Source organism: Malurus melanocephalus, unplaced genomic scaffold (assembly GCF_030028575.1).
Source record: "Malurus melanocephalus ecotype Western Australia unplaced genomic scaffold, MMel_1.1 scaffold_325, whole genome shotgun sequence".
Lineage (NCBI taxonomy): Eukaryota > Metazoa > Chordata > Aves > Passeriformes > Maluridae > Malurus > Malurus melanocephalus.
The window spans coordinates 555,150-579,456 of NW_026623557.1; the positions used below are offsets into that span (position 1 = coordinate 555,150).

Genomic DNA, 24,307 nt, shown 5'->3' on the forward strand with positions numbered 1-24,307 from the left:
GCCAAACTACTATTTAATTTTGACCTAATATCGGCTTTATAAGTGAGGATACCAGAAAGTGCTGAAACACAATTTAAAAAAAAACCAAAAAAACCCGAAGCTAAATGTACTCACAAAAATCAATAGATTTAACACTGAAATACTTACAATTCTTTTTTAAGTTCTTCCACTTTCTTGTTCTCCAGATTTAGAAGCTCTTTCGATTTACTAAGTTCCTCTTCATTTTTCAGGTTGTTTTGTTTAAGCATGTCCAACTTAAAGAGGAAAAAAACCCTTATTATAGCAATGAAAGCACACAATTCTTAGGAAACAACACTCAGCCAAATGGAGGCTTGARCTTTTCCATTTCCCATTTTTACCCTTAAATTAATGCAGCCTGTCTGTGCTGACCTGTCTGTCCAACAACAAACGTGATGAGACTTTCTGCATTCAAATAGAGCAGCACAAARAATTCCAAGCCCACTGGAGAGCAATTTCCAGGAATCTGGAATCAGCACTTCAAGGTAKAACCTACCTCACCTCCACTAACTGCTGCAGCACTCAGAGAATTATTTGTTTTTGAAATGCAAAGCTTGTTGCTAAAATTAGCTGTTTCTTTGATCTTTATTCCTCCAAAAGAACTCCCAAATTCTGCTTTTCCATACCTTGTTTTCTGACAGTCTGAGGGCTGAGTGCTGTGCCTGTACCCAAAGGAAATGAATTCCTTGCAGAGATCTTGTTGTATGGGACACAAAGTGTTCATGAATCTCCTGAGCTCCTGTCCCCCACAGAAACACCAGGAGCTCGTGGACCTTGTTTGTTTGCATCCAGCCCTACGTTATATTACATAACAGATAATCTGCAGCCATTCTCAYGGCATTACAGGACCCTGTGGATTTTTTTAATCCAGAAAGTGAACCCCTCCCATATGGACGTCACCATTTCTAATTCTCGAGCTGTCAGATCCCACTGGAAATCGCTGCTGTTCCAGCACTGAGGGCAGCCCAGCTGTTCACTGCCAGGGCTATGGGAGCTCAGAAATCACAGTGAGGGGTCTCCTCTCCTTCCTCGGGCCCTGGAGCAGCACAGAGTGGTGGGAAGGACTGGAAAAAGATCCCAACAGGAGCTGCTGCACCTTGGACTGACACCACRTAAACCACGTGCATTTGCTGTCACTCTGCACTCACTCAATAATTTTTATAGTTAGGGAAAATGACAGAATCCTCTCCTGCCTAATYCAATTCTCTGTAATTCAACAACTGYTCTCACAGACCAGGCAAMATTTTTCACAGAAAACCATTTAATGTGATTACTTCATTCTGCAGCTTCTCGTTTGTCTGTCTCGAGTCCGCCAAGGAGGCCAAAGTTTCRATCTTTTCTTTGTGAATGGCATCCTTCTCCTTGGTCACCTGCTCCACTGCCTGGAAAACATCTTCAGCCAGTTTGGCCACCTGGATATAAAGGGAGGTGGGGAAAAAAACAGTTATTACCAASAGGAACTCTGAGAGCAAAAGATGAACCACAATACTTTATGCACAGCTCCACGGTTTGTCAGCTGCTTCCCAGTTAAATAAGGACTTCAGCTGGGAATTTATTTGCATTTTGAAGCTGCATAAAGTATTAAATGGACAAAAGAAGATTCAATTCCATGCAGGAACAAATCATAACCCCATGCTTGTGTGACCACTGAGAAATTCCCTCTATTTTAATTCCTGGATTTYTCATTACCACCACTGTGATTGCTCTTAGACCTCTCACCTCTTTAGGTACTAGTAATTCAACAGATATTCACTTCCAACAGCCTGGTGTATTTTCAGAAAACATGGAATTACWAAACCTCAAAAATTTGGAAAGCAGTGGAATTAGAGATAAAGCCAATTATTGCATTATTTCARTGTTGTTCATTATGGCCTCATAAAGGAAATGCTTCACAAGGATACTGAAATACTTAGGCAGGTGTATTCTATAGGATATCTTGATTCCAATTTGSATTCAAAGTGATTTTCTGGGCTTCAAGCCACACAAACTGAAATTCAAAGTACTTTATACAGAATTTGTTGGTGGTGAATACAAAACATTTCTGTGAATAAAAAGAACTCCAAAATTGTCAATGTCTTCTCTTACACTGCTTTTATCCAATTACATTTACATGAGCAGCGCATTCTTTTCTATTTTCTGGAGTAACTCAGATTTGTAGTTTGCTGCAATTGAACATAAAATTGCACAAAGATCCAATCCAAACCCTTATTTATTACTGCTTTAGATTTTAAGGTGCAGAGTCCTTGTCCAGAAGGAGCTGCTCAATGTCTTCTACTACATTCAGAGAWCACAACTTCCTTTTATTCACAGTTTGTTTTCTTGCAACATTCAGCAACAACAGAGGCTTCTGTAGTTAATTTTTTTTTTAAATAATAATAAAATTACTTTCAGACTCACAGTTGCCACTTGCAACAATCCCCATACTGACAGAGCCCACAAGTGCAGTGTGTTATGAAGTGCTGAGTGTGCAGTGAGGTGCAGAGAGGAAACCAGGGTTAGTGCTCAGGATTAGTAGAATCAGCCCCAGACTTGACTTTTAACTACAAAYTTCAATACCTCTGGGTTTTGCACTACTGCTTGGGCCTGGAGAGTCTCAATTTCTTTTACTTTCAAAACCAGATTGTTCATCTGCTCCTGCAGCATCTGATTTTGGCCCTGAGACTCCAGCAATCTGCCTGAGAGGTCACTATTAGCTTGTTCTAAAAGCTTAACTTCCTCACACACTTTGTAATAATCTTGGGAAAACTCCCCCTTCTCATTCACTGCTCCCTCCTTATTGATGACCAGACTTCCCTGGGTAGATCTCACGCTCTCCAGYTCCTCCATCAGCTCAATTCTCTCCTTTTCCACCATCTTCATCTCRTAATCAAGCCTGTCCACCTTCTCGAAGAGGGAGCCATGCAGGCCTGAGAATTCTGCAGCTGAGCTGGACAAGGCAGCAAAGTCTCCCTTCATTCGTTCCATRTGGCAAGTCAGCTGCTCTTTCTCTGCACAGAGGGTTTCTTTCTCTTTCATTATTTCCACCAGTTTCATTTCAGATTTTTCTTTCTCCTGAACTAGAAGTATTTTCTCAGCCAGAAATTCCTTATTTTTCTCTCTCAGCTCTTCTACCACCTTCTCTAAGCTGCTGATGTTTCTTTGATGYTTTGCACATCCCAACAGAAACGATTCCTTCTCCAATTTTCGAGCTTCCTTTTCCATGGATAAATTTCCTCTCATAACAGCAACCTCTCTGTTTAAATTCTGACACTTCTCCTGCAGCTCATCCCTCTCCCTGCTCAGCATTTCCCTGGCAAAGGAGCAGGTCTCCAAGGAACACGACAGGACCTGCTCGGTGTGYGACACAGCAGCCAGCTCACCTTCTAATGCTCTTTTGGCATCCTGAGCCTCCTTCAGGAGATTGGAAAGGTCACATTTACAGGCCATTAACTCTTGATTTTCTACAGTTTTTTTACTTAGCTCTCCCTTCAGGGCTTCAATGGAATCTTTGAGAGTGGCATTCTCTTGGGCCAGAGCATTCTTGGACGAGAGGTCCAGCTCACGTTCTCTTTGCAGATCAGAAACTGCCTTTGCACAGGACTTGTTTTCATCAAGCAGCTCCAAGTATTTTGTCTCCAATTCCTTCTTCTCTCGGAGAAGAGCTTCATTGTGCTTTTCAAACTGCAATGACTTCTGAAGGACAGATTCCTTTTCCAAGGTCAGTTTGTTAATTTTCTCAGTGCAGACTCTCTCACAAAGCTCAGCATCTGCTGAGGCTTTTGCAAGCCTCTCAGCAATTGCCTTATTTTCACTGAGAAGCTGCTCGTTTTCAGCCAAAAGCTTCTGYTCTGATGAGTAAAGAGCCTCTTTCTCCTGAAGTAACTGATTACATTGCAAACTGAGTGTCTCTCTTGAGGATTTCATTTCCTCCAGAAGGCTGGTGACACTCCCAAGGGATATCTCCAGCTCTGTGGTGTCTTTCATCACTTTGCTAAGCTGACTTTGCATCTCCTCCTCTCTCGCTTTTAACGCTCGGTTTTCACTGACTGCGCTGTCTAAACTCACTCTCAGCTCYTCTGTGCCTTCCAGGAGCAGATCCTTCTCATCCTGCAGCCCCTGCAGGAGCCTGCCCAGCTCCTGTTCCAGGGCCTCGTGCCTGTCCTGAAGAGCTGAGAGCTGCCCTAGGGCTGAATCTCTCTCTGCAGCCAGGGCTGACACTTGCTGCTGCAGCTTCCTYTGCTCTCTGGCCAGGGCCTCACAAGAACTGCCCAGCTTCTGGATAACATCATCTTTGTCTTTGATAACTGCATCCTTCTCTTCCAAAAGTCCCTTCTGATAACTCTCCAGCTCTTCCCATTTTTTGACCTGTTTCTGACATGCCACATCCATGGCAACTTTGCTGGCCTCAAGTTCCTCCAGCTGTTGGAACAAGGTGAGCTCCAAGGCTCGGAGAGCCTCATCTTCCTCAGCTGCCTTCAGCAGCTTTGCCTGCACTGCCTCGAGTTCAGTGAGTAATTTGCTTTTCTCAGAAACCAGTGCTCCCTTTTCTATGCTCTCCTGCTGGCTTTTGGCCTCAGCTTCTTCCTTCTGCTTTAGGATTCTTTTATTTTCTGCCTTCAGTTCTTCACGCTCTTGYTCCATTAACGAAATCTTTGACTCCAGTTCTTTAAGTCTGGACAACAAGGGACCTCTCTCTAACTGCAAAGTATTCCCYTCCTGTGCCAAAGTCTCTTTTTCTGATCTCAAAGCCCTCATCTTGTCTGACATTTGTTCGATTTCTTTTCTGGATGAGGCTAACACAGAGCTTAAGGACTAAAGAAATAAAGTCGGGGAGAAGGGAAAACAAAAATCAAGTCAAGCAGACAAATGAGAAATGTGCTTTAAGGACAAATAGAGCAATTGTAATTTAAGTTTTAAAAGTGTATACACTGACACACAGTCCCTTTGTGAATTCAGGTGCTGACAGACTCTCCTGTTACGTTACACAACGCCCATCATCCACAAGAAAAGCTGATAGTGGCTAAATAATATTTTTTAAAGTCATGGTTTAAAGGTTCCTCCAACCAAAATATCATATAATTTATAAAACTGTTCTCCATAAATTGACTGACTGTAAATTATTCAAAGGAAGAGCCACAGAATGATTTCATGAGACTCTAAATGAATTCAAATGCAAGGAGTTCTATTAAAAACTCACTTCCAATTCTAAATTTCACCTCCCATAGATGAATCTCCTCATGACTCTATCAAAAATATATTGTCATAACCCCTTTAATTCAAAACACCACAGCAGTGGTGTCAATACTGTGTGTCAATTTATACACTAAATAATTTGCTAAATCATACAGCAAAGATGATAGCAAATAATTGATGAGGGATGAAAGCAAGCAGTAATGTCAAACAGGAGGAAAAATTAAAATTGCAAAAGTCTAGCTAGTAGAAGTCTAGCTACACACTAAATAGCTGCAGATCATATTACAAAACAAAAGGTGTGTAGCACTTCTAAATGAAGTAGTTCATAATGCATTTTAAAATCCAAGCATATAAAAAAACAGGGAATGACATCTGGCTCCAACTGGTTGTGTTGAGCCAGATAACTATCAATGTAAAATGTTAACTGATATCAGAGAACTGCATCTCATCAAATCTTGTGTAATTGAGAGAAGAAACAACAACCAGTTTGTCCTGTGGGCTTCTCCTCCCTAACCCAAATCCACAAACCCTGGSAAAGCTCAAAACAGAAACACTGCAAGAATTTTGCTAAGAAAGGCTGAAGCAGAGAGAAAACAGCGAGTCCCTGACACACAAAATTTAAACTGAGTTAATCACAGAGAGACAAAAGCTACTTACTCTGGCCTGCTCCGCTTGTTTCTGCAGCTCCTCAGCCTGTGCCTCCAGCTCGTTGTTTTTCCTGTGGGCACTTTTCAGTGCCTCTTCTGCATCCAGCAGGTTCTGCTTAAACCCTTGGATATCTGCATCGTGTTTAGCCACCAGCTCCAAAGTTTCTTTTTCATGCTTGGCCTGAAGATCTTTGTACTCATGTTGGCTGGTCTCAATCTGCTTTTTCTGGTGGAAAACAGCAAARCACAGTTCAAGCAGCACTGGGACATTATTTCTGCACAGTTTTAGTGCTTTTAAAGTTGTTCTTACCATGTCTGTCAATTGATCCTGCAGATTTTTCAGTTCTGCTTGATGAATCTTGAGAGTTTCCTGCTGACTCTGCTCAGCTTTCTGTGTTGTCTGCTCCACGTTTTTCTCCAGCTGAGCAGCCTTTTCATTTGCTTTTGTAAGCTCCAGTTGTATTTGCTCCAACTGCCTGGAAAGCCCAAATGAAAGGACATCACTTTTTGCTGACAGCACCACAAGCACTGAGATAAAAGAGTCAAGATTGTGCTGGAGTTCCATATTCTGACCAAGCATTTAGAAAGATTTAATTGTTTAACAGATAGAGAGTGTTCTGCTAAATTCAATATATACAGGGAAGAGCAAGTAACTTTGCCCCCAGTCTGGGGTTTTGTAAAGGTGAAGAACTATTGTACATACCATTTTTATTTGGAAAAAAAACCCGTATTTTCTCTCACAAAAATGTGACCCATGTTTTTTATATATCCAAATAAACTGAGCTGATCAGGTAATCAAATAATGATGAAGCACCATCACAACATAGTCTGGATGATTCAAGAGGTCATTTACTCTGGGCAATGAGAAGCATGTTACATAAGAATTTTGGAATTATCAGTGTTGGATGCTCTTCAAATCACTCCCAGGAGTCTGTTTTGATTAATTTAGCTTGCTGGAATAAGTTCACTTGTCCTATCAATGTGACACTTGGGAGCATCTTGTTCAGATATTTACAGAAAAATAAAAYGAGAAGCTGGGAGTGTGGGAGTGGAGATTTGATGTGACAACACTGACAGTGATGAAATACCTTTCTTTTAACCTCAGCTCATCGTTCATTCTTGTGAGCTGGGCAGAGCTGTCTCCTGACGACTTCATGATCTCTGCAATGTCRTTTTCAAGTTTGGCTTTTGCTTCCGTCAGCTGCTGCTCCCTCTCTTCTCTCTCCCTCAGCTTCCTCTCCATCTCTGAGCAAAAGAAAGGTTTTAAGCTATAAATTTAGGAGGAAGGGTATGCACAGAACAGCTAGAGGATTGTAAAGAACTAGAAACAGCAATACTGGTGCTACAGACCTCACAGATCACCCCTTTAAAATGARAAATGATGACTGATTGAACTGTAACTGCTGCAAAAGGTGAAGGACTCTTCAGAAACAGTGGAGAGCAGCTGGTCATGAAACCTTTGTTTCAGAAGTGGTTCACTCCAGGCCATGAGAAGTGGGTACAAGTTCTGCTGTCTCAGAGGAGARAGAAGCAATAGAGGAACAGACCTGCAGGTCTTGCAGGTGAAACCACTCGGRAGCTGYTCAGCAGAAAATGAGCAATGAAGGAAACGGRAAGYTCCAGTGAAAAAATGCCTCAGGCCAGGGCAGGCACTGCCAGGGGCAAGGGCAGCCCTTGGGATCACTTCTGCAGTGGCAAAACAGCAGGCAAGGTTTGCTCCAGGGCACAAATCATGGTTGACTTCCCCTGCACTGGTTTTACACAGAGATGTACAAGGAAAGGCACAGCAGGACACAGGAGCACAGAGCTGATGATGCATTTCCAAAACATTCCACTTCMTCCCCTCCTTACCAGTCAAACTAGACTTGAGCTGCTCCAGTTCTGAAGACATGAGTGCAAACTGCTCTTCTTTTTGGTTCAGTTTTTTCACTGTTTCTACGGAAGTAAAATTTGGAAAACAAAGTTAGTAACTGCTTAGATGTAGACTATTCCAGCTACTCCTTCAGAGAGGCTGCAAGGAATCCCATCCTTCCCAACTGCTCTACCATCAGGAATGAGCTTGAAACTGTTTGAAAAACCCATTCTGTTGGCATTTAATTTCTACAGCTTTTTAGTTCTCTGTTTATTTTAGCAGCACATACCTTGCATAGCTTTTTGAACATTCTCTGCTTCATCAGCTGCACCAGTAAACTTTTCTTTCTGAAAAATTGATAAAAACTTCAGGTAAGGTTTGGTAGYAACAGTAAAATTCAGCCACTGAAGTTATATTTAGGTATTCTTCAAGCACAAAATAGAACAGTCTTTGCTCTTATCATAAATAAATCTCAAGTTTTGGAGTTGCAGGTTGGGAAAGAGGARTTTGGGGTCTCTATCTCTGCAGCTCCCAGGGGACACCTACAGCCTGTGATCCATCTCCTACCGGTGTTTTCCAGCTTCACCAGGAGGAATTGATGTCACATACAGAAGAAAAGGGAGCATTTTGAGTTTGAATATTTACTACTGGCCATGGCAAGATCAAAATTCCCATTGCTTTGTTACTAATGCCAGTGTAGCTCCTCAAGGAAACCCGACCCAACAACAGAATATTTGGAAATTAATTTAAATGAGAAATGTCTTGAAAAGCCATTTATAAGAAGTGTGTAGCAAGCATTAATTGGCACAACAGCTACAATAAAGGGCCATTAAGTGCTCCTTAATGAGCAGTCTAAATTTAAACTGCTGCTGCTTTTGATTTGGTTTAATTTTATCTGCAATCTATAAATAGATGAGTTCTATTTAGACAAAACACCTGATAGCACAGGACTGRGGTGAAATGCTCTTTTCATTCTGAGACAGATCCCATCAGCCATGAACCCCTTCCCTTCTTTCCTGGAGTAAAACAGCTTTGGAAGGCTTTGCTCAGAGCTGATCCACAGATTTCAATTACACTCTCACCATGAAAACCCAAATCTGAAGAGTAAAGGCAAAATTTTTGGGTATTACTCACCAAAACTTGAAGTTCCTTTTCCAAAGAATCTTTAACTTGATTTACTGCACTCAAGTTTTTCTCAAGGTCAAGAAGCTTTTGCTCTTTGCCCTGCAGTTCTTTGGCCAGATTACTGGCCTAACAAAGGTGATGAAATGGAGTAAAATAAAATGACAAACATGAATGAAAAATTGGGAAAATTAAAAGGTGAATCTGAAAGAAATAACTAGAATATTAAAATCACTGTAAGATGAAAAATAAAAAAATGAAGAAAGAAATCATGATGTGTTAACTGAGCGAAGCTGATTTCAGYTGATGACTACATACATCACAGCTCTAATTACATCTTGGAACAGATTTAAAATCATTAAAATTTAGTAATTTTGGCATTAATGGTGAATATATTATTTAGTGGCAGACATATTTGAGTACACTCAGAATTTCAAACAAGTTCCAGCATTAGTTCAATCAATAGTYGTGGTTGTTTGATTTTTTGGAACTGGTTGATTTGTGCTTCAATTTGCTGATCAGATCAATACAAACACAACACGAGGGAATCTTTGCAAGGGCTCTGTGCCACACCCAGGGGTAGTGCAGGAACCCAGTGTGACCTCAAAAAGAGTCAAAGGTACAAATTTGGTATCTTGGAACCACCTGTGAAGGGTTTAGCAAAGCCCTTTCCAGTTACTTTCCCACTATTCTTCACTGCCATCAGCTTTAAAAGGATGTTTTGTCCAAACTCAAGGAAAATCCTGTCTCACTTTGSAGYCTGTRGYTCCAAAGTGCTGTGAATTAGTGCCWAAAAYATCCCTGCAGAGCCTGGGCTCACAGAAAAGCTCCACCAGCATTTTTTTGTGCTTTCTTTGTTTTTAACAGCCTCCTCCATCACATTGTCACACCAGAGGAAAGGTAATGAAGGAAACATTTCCCACTGAGTCCTAAGGCCCTTTGTCCATTCCCAAAGGTTAAAACCTTAGGATGTTTGGATTCCTCTTCCCAACAAGCCAACACAGTACCTTTTTCATAACACCCAGATTTCAGCACAGACATGCCCAAATCTGCAGCAAGGAAGTGCAGAAGGAACATTTTCCATTTGCTTATTGGTGCAGGTGGAGCACCAGAAACCTGCTGAGACATGACCCAGCAAATGCTTCTCTGAACCTCCTCAGATGGTCCCAAGATACACACTCAGTAAAACTCCYTTTTTCTGTGATGTATTTTCTGTAGCAGATTAAAACAGTACAAATGTAAAATAAAAGCAAAAGAAAAATAAAAGGATGGATGTTGATACAAACCTGGCTAATTCCATCAACCTTTTCAGTCTCTAAAGTCTGAATTTGTTTCTCAGCTGCCTCAAGCTGCTTGCTAAGTTTCTCGATTTCCAATTTACCTTCAGAATTGGCTTTCTCAAGTGCAGCAAGGTCCAAAAGCTTTTCTTCAGCAGCTTTGATCTGTGGTGTAAGACTATCAATAACTTTGGTTTGTTCATTGTACTTGGCTTGCAGTACCTCTAGCTCCTTTACCTTTATCTCAGCTTCCTGCAATTTGTTTAAAGTGTCTTCCATTTCTACTAGATGCTGATCTTCCACACTTTCCAGTTTGGTCTTCAGGCTTTCCAGGCTTTGCTCTTTCTCCTCCGTGACTGCCACCAGTTTTCCTTTCAGCGACTCGATCTCTTTCAGGTGATGAGATATCTCATTTTCCTGCTTCAGTTTTAAATTYGACATTTCGTTTTCATACTCTAATTTCATCTTCTCGATCTGAGTCTTTAACTCTGCAAATTCTGCCGTCTGAGCCCCAACACCTTTGCTGAAAGAAACTTTCAGCTCTTCCATTGCTTGCTGATGGGAGGCAATGGCAGATTCCAGCTTGGACTTCCACAGCTCTATCACATCTGAATTCTCCTTGTTGGCGTGGTCAAGCTTGCTTTTCAAGGATTCATTTTCTTTTGCCATTTTCTCATTTGAAACTGAAAGGTTCTTGATCTCTTTCTGCAAAGCTTCCTCGCTAAGGCCAAACTTCTCTTTCAGCRAATTCATCTCATTCTGATGTTCTTTGCCGGCTGCTGCCATTTTTTCCTGCAAAGAACTGATTTCTTGCAGCAGGGAAAGAGAAGTGTCCACGTCGTCGATGTGTTTGCTGGAATCCAACCTCCCCCGGAGCTCAGCCACTTCCTTCACCCTCAGTGCCAGGTCCCTCTCCAGCTCCATGATGCGGGACTTTTCCGACACTGTGGCCACCTGTGATCAACAGCATTTTAAGAAAAGAAGAATTAGAAAAGATACATTTCATGCAAAGACACTCAGGCCTCGCCGAAAAGGTTCCACTGAGCGTTGCAAATTGCTTCAAAAAGGGAAAAATGTCCACAATTTGTATGACAAGCATCTTAATATTGTCTATAAATGTAGAATTTAATACAATTCATTTTTCCGTTATTATCTAGAAATAACTCGCTAAAAGACTTAAAAACCACCCTGAGGGGTATTATCAGTGTTTAAGAAAATGTTCCTCAAACCATTTGAAAGCAGACTGGAAAAGCATAGAGAACCCTGAAGTCTTTCTTTATTGAAATAATTCCTTCCAAATTCAYCTCAGAGAAAATGACAAACACCTTTTTAACCAATAAATGCTCTGAAATTCCTTCTACACCCACTCCACTCTGAAAAAGTGTCCTCACATTATCTGAGCTTTGCACTGACTGTTGGGAGCAGTTTGTGCTACAGCAAAGCTCCCAGAATTAATTTTAATTAGGAAGTGACTGTTTTAACCTCTTGGCAAAGATATTCCCTTCCTGCAGCTGCTCTTTAAAAGCACTTATTACAYATTATGTTGTTGGGTTTATATTCATCCTGGTTTTTTTATTCATCCCATCTCAACTTCAAGAAAATCCCCAGGTGTGAGCATGAATATATGTGTGTGTATGTATGTATTTATCCTTTAAGAATTGACATCTGCTGAACTTCTGACTGGGGACAAAGTTTGTGAGTAATATTCTGAYAATTGTAATATTACAATAGAACAGTAATTGTATTACTAATTACTGGGATATCCATTAAAAGATTAAGTCATGGGTGGGAAAAAAGAGCTAAAAAAGCCACTGCAATCCATGATTTAGCAAGGCAAGTAGTACAGCAGCTACTGATGACCTCAAAAATCAAATACTGAGTTTGTGCTAAAATKACATGTTCAGTGTTAGGTTTTTGGGGTTTAATGAACTCTCTGATTTTTAAAATGAGCTACTGAATGTTCCTTTATGTCAGCTCACGGTCCYCTCTTGCTACTTTTGGATCCAAGGACTACTTTGGCAGTGTGAAGACATCTTACCTGAGTTCTTCAACGAGTCACACGTCCAGGCACACACACACACCCCACGGAAGCTCACAATTAATGCTAATTTTTTAACAGTGTTCCACCTCTGGCTACGGCAGGAGCAAGGACCTGTTCCAGCACGTGTCACCCCCAGCATCGTGCCAGCAGAAATCTTCCACAACACAGATCAGGCTCGTTATTCAAACAGGGAAAACCATTACCCTAGTGTCTTCTAACTCCCTCTGGAGTTTGTCAGCTTTGGTCTTTTCAAAGAGCAGGCTCTGTTCAAGCTCCTTAATGCGGGCATGCTCCAGTTTGGTCTGCGTCTGTTAGTGGAGAGGGAGAGGAAGAGAACACAACGGTGCCACCATCACATGCCAGCACAAGAGGAGGAGCCACATGCAGGCCGTGCTGCCAGAGCCTTCTAACAGGTGAGCAGAGAGGATGCAGGGGGAAAATGGACAGGGAAATGCTATGGATGAGGAAGATGGGCTGAAGGTGTGAATGGATGGGCATGTAAAAAAATGAAATCAAACGTGTAAAATAAATCAATCGATAAATAAATAGCAAACGGAGAAATATGAACAAAAAAAAAAGTTTCATGCAGCTGAGTAGAAGTTATTTATCAGTACATGAAGTTTTCAGCACGAATTAGAATAGTTATGTCAAAAATATATATATGTGCATATATATCTCTACCTGTTCTAACAGGATGGTAABTCCCTTTCCTTGTCATCCCACTAASYTTTTYCTTTAATGTGTTTGGCTTATTTTATAAATATTTTACTAATTAACAAGGGAGAAAAAAYCTCCACTGAAGTTCTTGTAACAAATCAAAACTTTTAACTTTCTTTTTATGATAGTAGCTGTCTCTAAGTCTCAGTCATAAAAAGGCTTCTGGCCAAGACYAAGGAACACGAAGGTTCATTTGTCACTATGGTTTCAATTATTTGAACAGAAACAGAAAGAGAATGGCTCTCTCCAAAACCCTCCTCTTTTTTCCCTCTTCTCCTCTTTCAGGAAGGAAACAAGCAATAAGATTTCCTCATAACCAGATAAAAAAGTGAATCAGCCTGCAGTTACTGAAGTCTAAATATACTGAACAATATGTGGAAGTAAGAAAAAAGTACGATCTCTGGAATTCTAACAGGTTCCTAAAGAGAAGCAGGACACAGATGAATGTAAGTGAACAGGTACCTCCTCTCTTTGCTTACAAATATAAGTTTTAGCAAGAACACAGAATATTTGATATYCTGGCTTGATATCCAGATACTTCCTGAGGCCTGCAACAGAGCCTAAAGTGTGGGAGATGCAGGGAAAGTCCAGCAGGTGGTTCAAAGCTGACCTGAACCTCTGAAGTAGGGAAGAGAAAACAATGAAAGAGAAATATAAAGATGGGGATGAGCCTCTTGTTTGCTTCTCCAAACACAGAATTCCTTCTGGCAGCAGCAAGTTATCTTCCTTCCCAAAAGCATCCAAGGGGGTTTGTTTTTTAAACAGTTGAAAATAGTTGGCTGTTCCTGTGGAGTTCCTTGGTCCACAAACAGTGAAATCCACACATATTTAGAAGTTGCTTCTTAGATTTTTCAAAGGTTTTGAAATTCTGTAGCAGGAGTGTTCCTCTCTCAGTGGAAGATCTTCAGGGTATAARAGGGAAAAACGCTCCCCAAGAACACAAATTACTCTTTCTGCTGCCCACAGCCTTTGAAAATGGAATTAAGTATTCTAAGAGAAATTATAATATTTAATAAGTGGCTACAATTCCATTTTCTCTCTGACACAGGTCAGTATTAGTTCTGATCCACAACCSAACTGTAAGCAAGTCTGAAAAACAATCTGTTTTAAAAACTGGAAATTCATACCTTACTTCATACCATCCTAATTCACCAAAGGGAGCTACTGAAAACCAAGAAATCCCAAACCTCATGGTTGTAGAATTCCCCCTTAGAATGCAACCYTAAGTTTTTCTATGCTACATAAAACTCAAACCCTTTGATCATTAATTTTATGGACACTGCTTTACTACTGCAACGATCAGACACASAATCCCTGATTACTGGGTTCTTTAAATCCCATCTCTTCTATACTACAAAGGAAAATAAAATCCACCAAAATGGAAATAAAGATTAGAAAATAACACTCCAGAGATCTTTGTTTGACAGCTTTTTCCCCATTTAGAGCATAAGAGATTATCCTTCAATCAAATCTGATCTCCAAGGGACAAGCTGCAATCTGAGGTAAAAATCACTGCAAAATTTTGAACTGCTCAAATTTCTCTCCTGATGACGTAGAGAGAAATTCTTATTGATTATGGTTCTCTTTGAGGAAACCCAGAGCACAGTGAACTAAGAAGGGCAGAGTACACCCCAAAAAGAAGAAAAGAATTTGATTGTAAATTTTAACTTGGATGGGAAAAAAAGCAGGAAAGAAAAAATACAGACAACAAAACCAAAGGAATCATCTCCCCCTTCTCCAGAGCTTCACAGTTAGGGAAGTCATGTGGAAATGGGATCCTTGCTCTGCCTTGAACCTCAAAGAATTCCACCCAAACTTCMGAGTCCAGACATCAGCCCTTTCCTGGACTTTCAGTCCAGAATAAACCTCCCTGGGACATTCTGAGAAGTTGTGCCCAGGCCATAAATCCTGACAATCAATTCTAGGATGGGGGAAGATGCCCTCCAGTCCCCATGTGCTGGGGTAACAATCACAGGACACCATTGGGATCAGGGAGTGTCAACCTGAAAACTCTCTTTAGAGAGTGAAGATGTCCATTTATAATGGGAAAATTAGAACAGGGAAGTCAGGAGAGAAGATGGGATCAAAGAGGGAGTGCACAAAACAAGAGGAAGGAAAGGGCCATGCAGATTTATTTCTAATAAAGCATCAGGGGAGACTGGGGGAGACCCAGATCCCYGAAGGAGCTCCACGAAGGGAACCCCTAAGGATGTACAGCAGGAAACCAGTTTTATTCTTGAGAATTTCCTGGGAATGCAGCAGAGGAGGCAGTCTGGGATAAATTTATCTTTTAAATTCCATTGTTCTGAGCTGAGGAAGCAAAAGAGCTCCTTAAGCATCTTKCAAGGCTGTTTCTGTTATCACATTTTTCCTACATGATTTGAAGAGGAGCCAGATGAAGATACAGTAAAATCAGACAGCTTTGTATAGTAATTGGTCAGATGGTTTTAATCACCTCTACCTTTAGCATTTCGTATCAAAAAAAGGAAACAAATAAGGAGAGATGAGGAACAGACAGATTTTTTTCCCTCAGAAAAATTGTGATCTGTTGAACAGCATCAGGAGCTCATAGGAGAGCAGGCAGGAATTTGTGGAGAAAACAGCTCAAATCCTWCATTTAAATGAAGGCCACTTCAGGATGCTGGTCAGTCATTCTCTGCAAGCTCCTACACTCTTGAGTGAGCTGTAAAGGTTCTGACCCTAAAGAATTCTAATGACACACTGGCCCTGTCYGCAGTTAATGGGGATTACCACGTTTAGTCATTACACACATTCTTTCCAAGAAATGTTGTAATTGCTCTGAAAGCAACATGCACACAAATACCAGAGTCAATGTCTCAATAACAGATTATGCAGTTAGTGAATCAGTATAAGCATTTTCTGCACACAATCTGTTAACACGGGATGTCTCTGCACATTGAAGTGCCCTCTTACATTTTCTGGGTCTTCCGAAATCTGCCTCTTTCGCTATCAGTAAAATTAAAAAAACAAACAAACAAAAATGTTTCACCTGCAGACTCAGCACTACCATTCCAACACAAATAACAGGAGACATTTCATCAGCCTGAATTCAGTTTAAACCCCCAAGTTAAGCTGCTTGACAAACCAGAGTSTTTAGGATGGTTTGCCACGACTGTTGACTGATTTAACAGAACATAAAAAACKAAAATATTTTCATGGACTAAACAACAAAAGGAGCATTCTATGAAGAATCTAGATAGGTATCTTAAAATGAATGGAAGACTAAAATAAAAGGAATGTTATATGAAATGAGTATTTTTCATAAGGCTAGCACTTAAATCACAAATGCTTTATAGCAACACAGTTAACAAAGTTTGTACTTTATGCTGTGCAAGAAGTTCTGATATTTTTGTAAATAGACCACAGAGTAGGACAACTAAAAGTATCTTGCTTATTAATTGGAATTTTGGGATAAAAACTGGCAGTGTTCAAATACCTGAGAGCAATCCTTCCCTCAATGTTTTCTATTCTGATTGTGTAGTAACACACTGCAGCCCAGCATTACAGTTATATAAACAGCAGAAAGATAAAAGTTGCACACATGAATTTAATGTGCAAACTCTCAGGACCAAACACTTTTCATTAATCAATATTCCCTAMGGGAAGCACAGGAATTACTCAAAAAATTGATCAGACAGGACTAGTCTTCAATATTCATTTTCAAAAGCATAAATAGTAACTTGCAATTTCCTAAGTTCAAAACAATTTTTTTTTTCTTGGTGGTTACTTCTAATAGCAAAAGGTAGAATTTTCTATGAATTAATTTAATTTCTCTAAATAACTACAGACATTCTATAGCACAGCCTTTGCTACACTGTGTAACTGAATTTGGGGTGCAATCCTGCAGTTTTGGCTCAATTGGCTCAGTCAAGGACTGCAGAATTGGGAATCACAGGATTGCATCTTTCAGTGATTCCTGCCTTTCTGTGCCYTCCTGGATATCCTGTTTACAAAGCTGGAGATATTTTACCTCTAGGTCTCCTTTGGTAATGGATTCTTCTTCCACGCGGAACTGAAGRTCTTCAACTTTCCTGTGGGGACAACTCATTAAAATTCAGATAACTTTGGAAGAAAATGCTTTCAAGCTCACTTTTCAGTGGAAATCAGAATGACAGTGACAACATTCCCACTGTACCAGCAAACTGTCAGAAACATTAAAGAGAAATCTCTCACAAGAGKCATGAGAGGGAGGGAAAACCACTGTCCTTAAAAACACTACCACTAACAAAGCAAGGCATCAGTATTCCTGCAGCTCTAAAGAGGGCATTTTTTATTAAAACCCTTTAAATCATCATTGATTCTCTCCTTCTGTCACCCTTCTGCATGAGCTGAGAAGAGRTGACCTAAATGAGCAGTTTGATCTCACATTCTATACATTCCAACCATTTGTACCATGGAATAGTCAGAAATTCAGGACAAATCCYAAGTATCCAAACTCCAGCACTGAGACACGTTTTTGGAGTCAGGATGAACAGCGAGGTGCACAAGGGGAGGACAACAAGAACAATAATTACATTAAAAGGACAGTTTTGGTTACCTTTTCTCTTCCTCGAGCTGATTGAGGAGCTCCACTTTCTCCCTGTCAGCTGCCTCCACCATAGCTCGGAGCTGGTCCATTTTTGCCTCCATCTCCAGCACGTGCTAWTCAGGAGGAATAAAAGCAAAATCTGCTAAGCTGGACAATACATTATTTTTTCCCCACATTATGTACCTGTACCTCAGTAACCACAATTTGGTGAAGTGATAAACCAAGTGACAGGAACTTTACCAAATATGCACATGATCAAAGGCCGTAGTGAAGTTCAACAAAAACGAGATAAATTAAGTGTATCTGGTATCACATCAAGCCAAAGATTCCACAAGGGAGATCTCACAGGTACGGATTATTTTACTTTTAGCACACCAYCTCTTACTCCCAGCCCTTTTCAATAAGAAAGGACAATTGTGGAGGTTGTTACTTGTGTAAACTCTGTTCCAGAAGATCAATAACTCTCTTACCCGGTCATGCCCATCGCGAACCAGAGCCAACTCCTGTTCTATTTCCCCTACGTGAGTCGTTGCTTTTGCAACTTCTGCCCTCTCCAGGTCCCTCTCTGCCAGGAGCTGCTCAATGTGCTGCTGCTTCTCCTTCAGGGCCTCCTGGAGGGCTGTGGTGCCCGAAATTTTTCTTGCATATCGGGAAGAGGTTTCTGTCAACTTCACAAAATAAATGGGTTAAAAATCATTCTGCATCGAGTGAAAGAAAATGGGGATATGGTATCTTCAGACTCCACAAACATGGGGTTAGTAAAGCAAATGCTTTTTGTGACCTACTGTACCTTCTCCTTTTACACTTAAATGACTTCATTTCCCAGAATTTAMCAGTGGCCAACACATGTGGTCAGAGCCCTGTAACAAACAGCAGCCAGGGGAGGAGGCTGGAGCATGAAGTGAAAATAAAAGGCCTCAGCTGAAGGTGCAGACTCACACAAAAGCTGGCTCAGGATGTTCGTAAGCATCTTTTYGCATTAAAAAAAAAGGCAGCTTTCTAGCAAGCCAAAACCATGGTGCCTCTAGTTACCAGGTCATTATCTTGGGTCACCAGCAACAGAACAACACTTCCAAACACTCCATGAAAAGCTTTGAGAACTCCAACCACCATCTGGCACCTGTACCATGGCACAAACCAGCCACAATGGGAAGCATTTACCTTGATCTAAAGCCAGMCTTACAGCTAAAACCTGGTGAAGAACAATTATTCGTAGCTGATTAAAATATATGTTTATATCAATTGGAATTAAATTACTTCTGGAAAAAAACCTGAAATACTAAGCTTCAAGAGTGCCAATGAAAATTAATCAGGAGAAWTGTAGCTATAATGAAATCAGGTTTTCCTTGACCTGGCATCATCTCTGTCCCATTGAATGGAATCACTGCAAGGGAAAATTCAGCATGGCCAAACAACCTACACACTCACAAGTACTTGAGCTAAAAGGGGAAGTTAATAAACTGAATTTATGAGGTGGAGTGAGCAATAGTTGTGAAAACAGCAAAAACAACAACAAAAAAAATCCAGTGCTGTTCATAAAAACTGACTTTAACAGCTGAGAAATTTGCCTAAGTATTAAAYGGGAACGACAGCTCAGTTAAGTTGTTTTAAAAAAAAACCCAAATCACAAAGACTTACTCTTCTATCCTTTAGCTCTGTCTAATCACCCAAATCCAGGAGCATGATCCTTCCAGAGATCAAAACAYTGAATAGCTGCCACAAACAGCCTGGAAAGCTGGCACAGGACAACACCCCCAGCTGAGAGCACAGCACGGGATTATTCTCCTGTCAGCACAAACACAGCTCCCCTTCACTCCCAGCACTGCTGCACAACCCCTGCCCCAGCTCCTCCCAGCCTTGATCCCACCCTGCACACTCTGCAATCCACTGCCAGTGCTACAAGTGACTGAAAAGGCACCAGACAGAATAAACCACCTTCCACCCTAATGCTTAATTCAGACTCTCCCAGTTTCCACAAGAAATCCCAGACTGTATTGCTTTCTAACAGTTCTAAGTCTTCAAATCACCCTTCATCCCCAATTGCAAAACAAATCCAAAATGAAACGTCAGCTTCCTTCAGACTTGGAAATAAATATAACTTGCATGAGACAGCCCCCTAAATTATTAGATCACCTACTCTGACTGCTGCTTTTATTACACAGGAAAAGGAAAATAAAACAGCCCTGAACAACTGAGCAGTCAATGTGACAGTCCAGCAATTCCAAGAGAAGTTTAGTTTTTCTAGAAACTGAAGCATGAAAAGTCTGCTGTCTCAAAACTGATTACAGGAAATCTTGCTTCCCTGGCAGCTTAACTTTTAAAGAAAAAGCCTCAGAATTATTTGGACAATCCTTTTAACTTGGATGGCCACCAACTGTTGACGTCTGAGAAAAAGAGTAGGAAGAAAGCTGGAATTTTAATCCCAGAAATAATGGATTACAGCAGCTTTGTATTTTATGGCCTAAATCATGCAAAATCCCTGGGACACAACAACATTTTAGACATTCACTAGGTGTAACTTAGGGGATCACAGCACACGGAATAAAGCATTGGTTCCACATGTTAGTGCTGGGATCCCAGACTAGAGGGCACTCTGCAGCTGCGAGTGCAACTTCCAGAGTGGATTAGGTAATGAAGCCCCACTGTTTGTGCCAAATAAAAATCCTTTTCGTGGTCAGGTATTAACCCTGGTGGCCTGGCCGACTGCTGACCTCTGTTAATCTGCTCCAGTTCTGCAGGACCAGGGTAAGTCACCTCTCTGGGCACCTGCTGGTCAGTGGGACAGTGGGACAGGGAACCTGCTCCACCTCACTGGGAGTCACCTCTTCCTAATTAGATCTATGAACTTCGGTTGAAAAAAAAAAAAAAAAGGAAATATCTAGGCTGACTGTGGAAAAATCAATCCAATTATTTCTATGTTTTCAGCTGCCATAAAAGAGACTTCTCAAAACACAGCTTTTCCAGACTTCCATTTCACTGCTGCAACCCAAGATTAGGACATTTATGTAACAGAGCAACTTCAAAAGAAYCCATAGTAAGTGTATTAGGTGGAATTAGTACTGTGTTAGAATTCACCTGAGCCACTGCACTTGGCAACACTCAGCCTTTATGAATTCATAGGATTAAAATCAAATCTAAAAGAAAAGAAAGAGGCTTCTTGTCAGCAGAGACTTAGAAATTGCYCCTGCTGCATTTCTCAGCTGACTCATCTCTTGTACAGCAAAAGGAAATTTTTAATGTTTTAGCCAATGTGGACTTCCTGCTTAATAAAACAAGTCTGATCTCTGGAAGCTTCAGTGCACACCAGATCCTCAGACACAAACCTTACAGGACAGAGGAAGTRAAAACAAATTAAATGGAGATTGCAGCCAGAGAAATTCATCGGTGTCCTTAAGCCCCTTTCTTATTGCAATCACTCCGTTAGCCTGAATTAAATATTCAAATATTCAGCTGCTCTCCAGGGCTAGCTAAGACTTCCTTCCTTCATGCATGCTTTGAATGAAGACGAGCACCATTAAATGTACAGCGTGCTCTGCCCACAATCTGCTCCGGTCTCCGTTTCCACGAGCCGGGCACGGGCGGGAGCCACCCCGGGTGTGTTTGGGATTGGGAACGGGAGCATGCGATGGAAAAAGCAGCTTACTAGTCCTGAACGGCTGGGCTTGCTGCTTACGGAGGAGGCCACCGAGCTCAGCGAGCTCAGGGAGGAGGCGCTGGGGCTGCGCTTSAGGGCCGTGGGTGTCGGCAGGACCTTGCGCACCGCGGGCTTGGCCTTGGCCGGCGTGGTGGAGGGGAAGCCGATCTTGGTCACCTTGTGCACCGGGGCAAACAGGCCGTACTTGGGCTGGCACTGGAAATACCTGCCGAAGGCAAAGCACACACAGGAGAGAGGAATTAACTTCTTTGCACATGCACGGTCTGGGTTTATGAAGAATTCTAGATCAGGAGTATAAAAGCGTTAAAGGAAAAGGGAGCAGCTGGTGACGATCTCATCCACGCTGGACTGCAATTTCATTTAACACTGCAAAAGGGACTTTGAGAGCTGAAACAACATCATTATATCAGACTTCAGAAATTCAGAGTAAACACTACGCCTCTAAAAAATTCTAAATTTTCTAAAAAATTCGATTCAGATTCAGTTTTATATCTGTAGCTTTCCCCTTCAACACATTCCTCTGAGCTGCCAGCAAATGTGATRGCTGAGAGTTAAAAACAGAAATCAGATTTTAATTAAACCAAGTAGTTTTATATTTCATTACTTATGTACCATTTATGCATATTTGATGATACAGAACATGTATCTTTGGCTAAATATAGACAAAAGCCACTTACAATTTTAAGTTGTGATAACCTATGTTAAGGTAGGGCAATCCTTGTAAAACTTTTTAATGAGGTAAAAGAATGTTTCTAATGGCAAATGAGCATGAAAGTTAAATTGTGGTGTGAATTAACATTTTCTAATTATGATAGATTGGAGAAAGCAAGTAAACTGCTCACATCTCTACCAGGAGGCAACTGCTGGTGCAGGAGCTTCCAGCTCCTGGGATGCAGGAAGATTTCCCTAAAGTACAGCTATCAGATACCCAGAGATTTTCTTAACTGAGCATTCCTTCCAAGCTGAGAAATCAAACAGGCATTCAAAAAAAGGGAAACTGTATTTTCCATTACCAGTCTATGAATAAAACCCACATGGGAGTAGAGATCAGCTCATCCCATTAACGTGAGAGAAGTGTTGGCATCAGAAAATTCAAACCATCGTGCAACAACCCTCCCCAACAGCAGGAGACAGGCAGGTTTACAGCCTCCCTCTCTCCCTGGATTGAAAATTTCATGGAAGATATAAAAACCCAAAAGGGAACACAGAGAAAAATCTCATAAAGTAAATCTGGGGACAGACTGACCTCGTGCCGGCAACTGCTCCATCATTCTTTCCCARGGGCTCATCCAGCTCTACTCCACACCATTCTCCTTTAGCAAAGTCAGTTTCTCCCAAAAAACGCACGACTCCAGCTTTTGTTCCTCCAACCTAAAAGAGTAAGACACACATTCAATGCATTTCCAAAATAAAATACCAAATTCAGYGAAAAAGCTTTTGGCATAACCATGTTCACCAAGCACAGGAATGACATAACTGATTATTTCAATTTAATAGATGAGCTTTTGTCTATGAGCTCTTTTTATGTTGAACAAATACTGACCTTCACAACCAAAAATGTATTTAATAAGACACAGTTTAACTCRTGTACTGAATGCAATGGATTTGTGCTGGAGTTTCATATAAATTTCTACCAGCAGATAAGGATTTCTAAGGTCTGTTTACTTCTCATTCTAATTCCGTGAGGAAAAATAAAAGAAATGAAATGAGAAAAAAAATCCTTTCATATCTTCTCTAAGGAATAATTCAGATAAATTACACAGTACAAGTACCCTCTTGTATTCAAAAGAACTGATATAAAGCGTGATACAGAGCACTTGGAAAACTGTAGATATAATCAGCTATGTGGATCCTTGGGGAGGGGAGAATCATTTTATCTTTTCTTCACTTTCAAAAATTAAAAAAAACAACACAAATGCTCCTAAACAAAGGACTAGAAAGCAGTGGAATCAAACTTAAAATATTAAATATTTACAGCCATTCCAATTACTTGCAATGTCTGTGAGCTACAGCTTTTCCTAACACCCAGGGGAATGGCAGAATTAAATTAAGTGAAGAAGGAAAAGGTGTTGTGTGGCTGCCGCTTGCCAGGAAGAGCCACAAGGCAGAACTGCAGGATTCCTGCAGTTTAGGAAGACAATATGCTGTGCCCTAAATTTGTGAAAATCTGTTCAGCCTKCATCTAGCATTGTGAAAACACGAACATGGTGATGAAAACCTTTTCAAGAGATTCACAGAATTCCACATGGAAAACACACCAATGGTTTGAAAATGTCCACCTGTGTTTTCCAGTTTATGTTATACAACCAGGAGTATTTTGAGGCCTTGGCAGAGAGCTTGACTGAAACCTCCTATAAAATACTGTACTTTTATTCTTTATAAACKAAAAAGTAAGTTAGTATTTCATGTAATTTTTACAGTAGACATTCTATTTCTTGGAGGAACTTCCCAGGGTTACTAGAGAACAACGAGCTCTTCRTGCCATAAATTAAGGTGCACAATCACAGCACACAAGAGAATTCCCATTATTCCATTTGGGAATAATTTAATTTAATTCACTCATGAGGTCACCTGTGGGTAACAGAGGTCTCTATGTGTTACAAAGTCCCAGGGCAGCGCCCAAGAGCTGCCACACACAATTGTGCTCCAGCTTCTGGCTCATTGACTCCCCTCTGGTGGCAAGATGAAACTTCAGTTATGAGGAAAAATAATCCTAATCCACACAAACCTCAGAAAAACAGGGAGAATAATGAACCTTTTTTGGTATTATTCAAAATAATGGTGCCAGAGGCACCTCTTGTCCACACTTAAGGTGGCAGCCCCTTGTTTTCCATTAGAAGCAACTCTGGAACAACTGCAGGTTACCTTCAGATCYTGCTTTAAGTGGCACTGCAGCAAATTATTACTCTCCATGGAATAAAAACACACAAAGTTTACAGTTATCATGACTCAGCCTAATATAGTAACTCGTAGAACCTTTGGTATTTGGTGCTCTTGGCAGAGAACACACAAACAAGCACCAGGACTGGCTTAGGAAAAAGGAATTGTAACCACCCAGAGTTACACAGAATTCAGATCTCAGTGGCACAGCGGGGGAAGAGGGAATATATAACACTCAAAGTACTTCCTGGGAAGAACTACCCCTTAAATATGTTATTCACCCTCAGACATGATCCACTTTTTCTAGAGGATAAATATCATTAAGCTAAGTACAAACATAAAAATAAATTTTAACTGTAATATCAGTCCATACTGAG

At 40.8% G+C, this 24,307-nt stretch overlaps 1 protein-coding gene across 1 annotated transcript in view; it reads right to left on the minus strand.

Annotated features, from left to right (window-relative positions):
• Positions 1-24,307, minus strand: part of CLIP1 (CAP-Gly domain containing linker protein 1) — a 60,392-nt gene that overhangs the window by 13,982 nt on the left and 22,103 nt on the right. The window contains exons 4-19 of the mRNA XM_057377777.1: positions 22,297-22,421; positions 21,039-21,255; positions 17,866-18,063; positions 17,405-17,508; positions 16,838-16,898; positions 12,333-12,437; positions 10,098-11,042; positions 8,824-8,940; positions 7,979-8,036; positions 7,689-7,772; positions 6,926-7,082; positions 6,148-6,313; positions 5,848-6,063; positions 2,575-4,809; positions 1,293-1,430; positions 148-254 (exon numbers count right to left, since the gene is read on the minus strand). Of these exons, the coding sequence (XP_057233760.1) occupies positions 148-254; positions 1,293-1,430; positions 2,575-4,809; positions 5,848-6,063; positions 6,148-6,313; positions 6,926-7,082; positions 7,689-7,772; positions 7,979-8,036; positions 8,824-8,940; positions 10,098-11,042; positions 12,333-12,437; positions 16,838-16,898; positions 17,405-17,508; positions 17,866-18,063; positions 21,039-21,255; positions 22,297-22,421 (5,033 nt within the window). The remainder of the gene's footprint in view (positions 1-147; positions 255-1,292; positions 1,431-2,574; positions 4,810-5,847; positions 6,064-6,147; positions 6,314-6,925; positions 7,083-7,688; positions 7,773-7,978; positions 8,037-8,823; positions 8,941-10,097; positions 11,043-12,332; positions 12,438-16,837; positions 16,899-17,404; positions 17,509-17,865; positions 18,064-21,038; positions 21,256-22,296; positions 22,422-24,307) is intronic.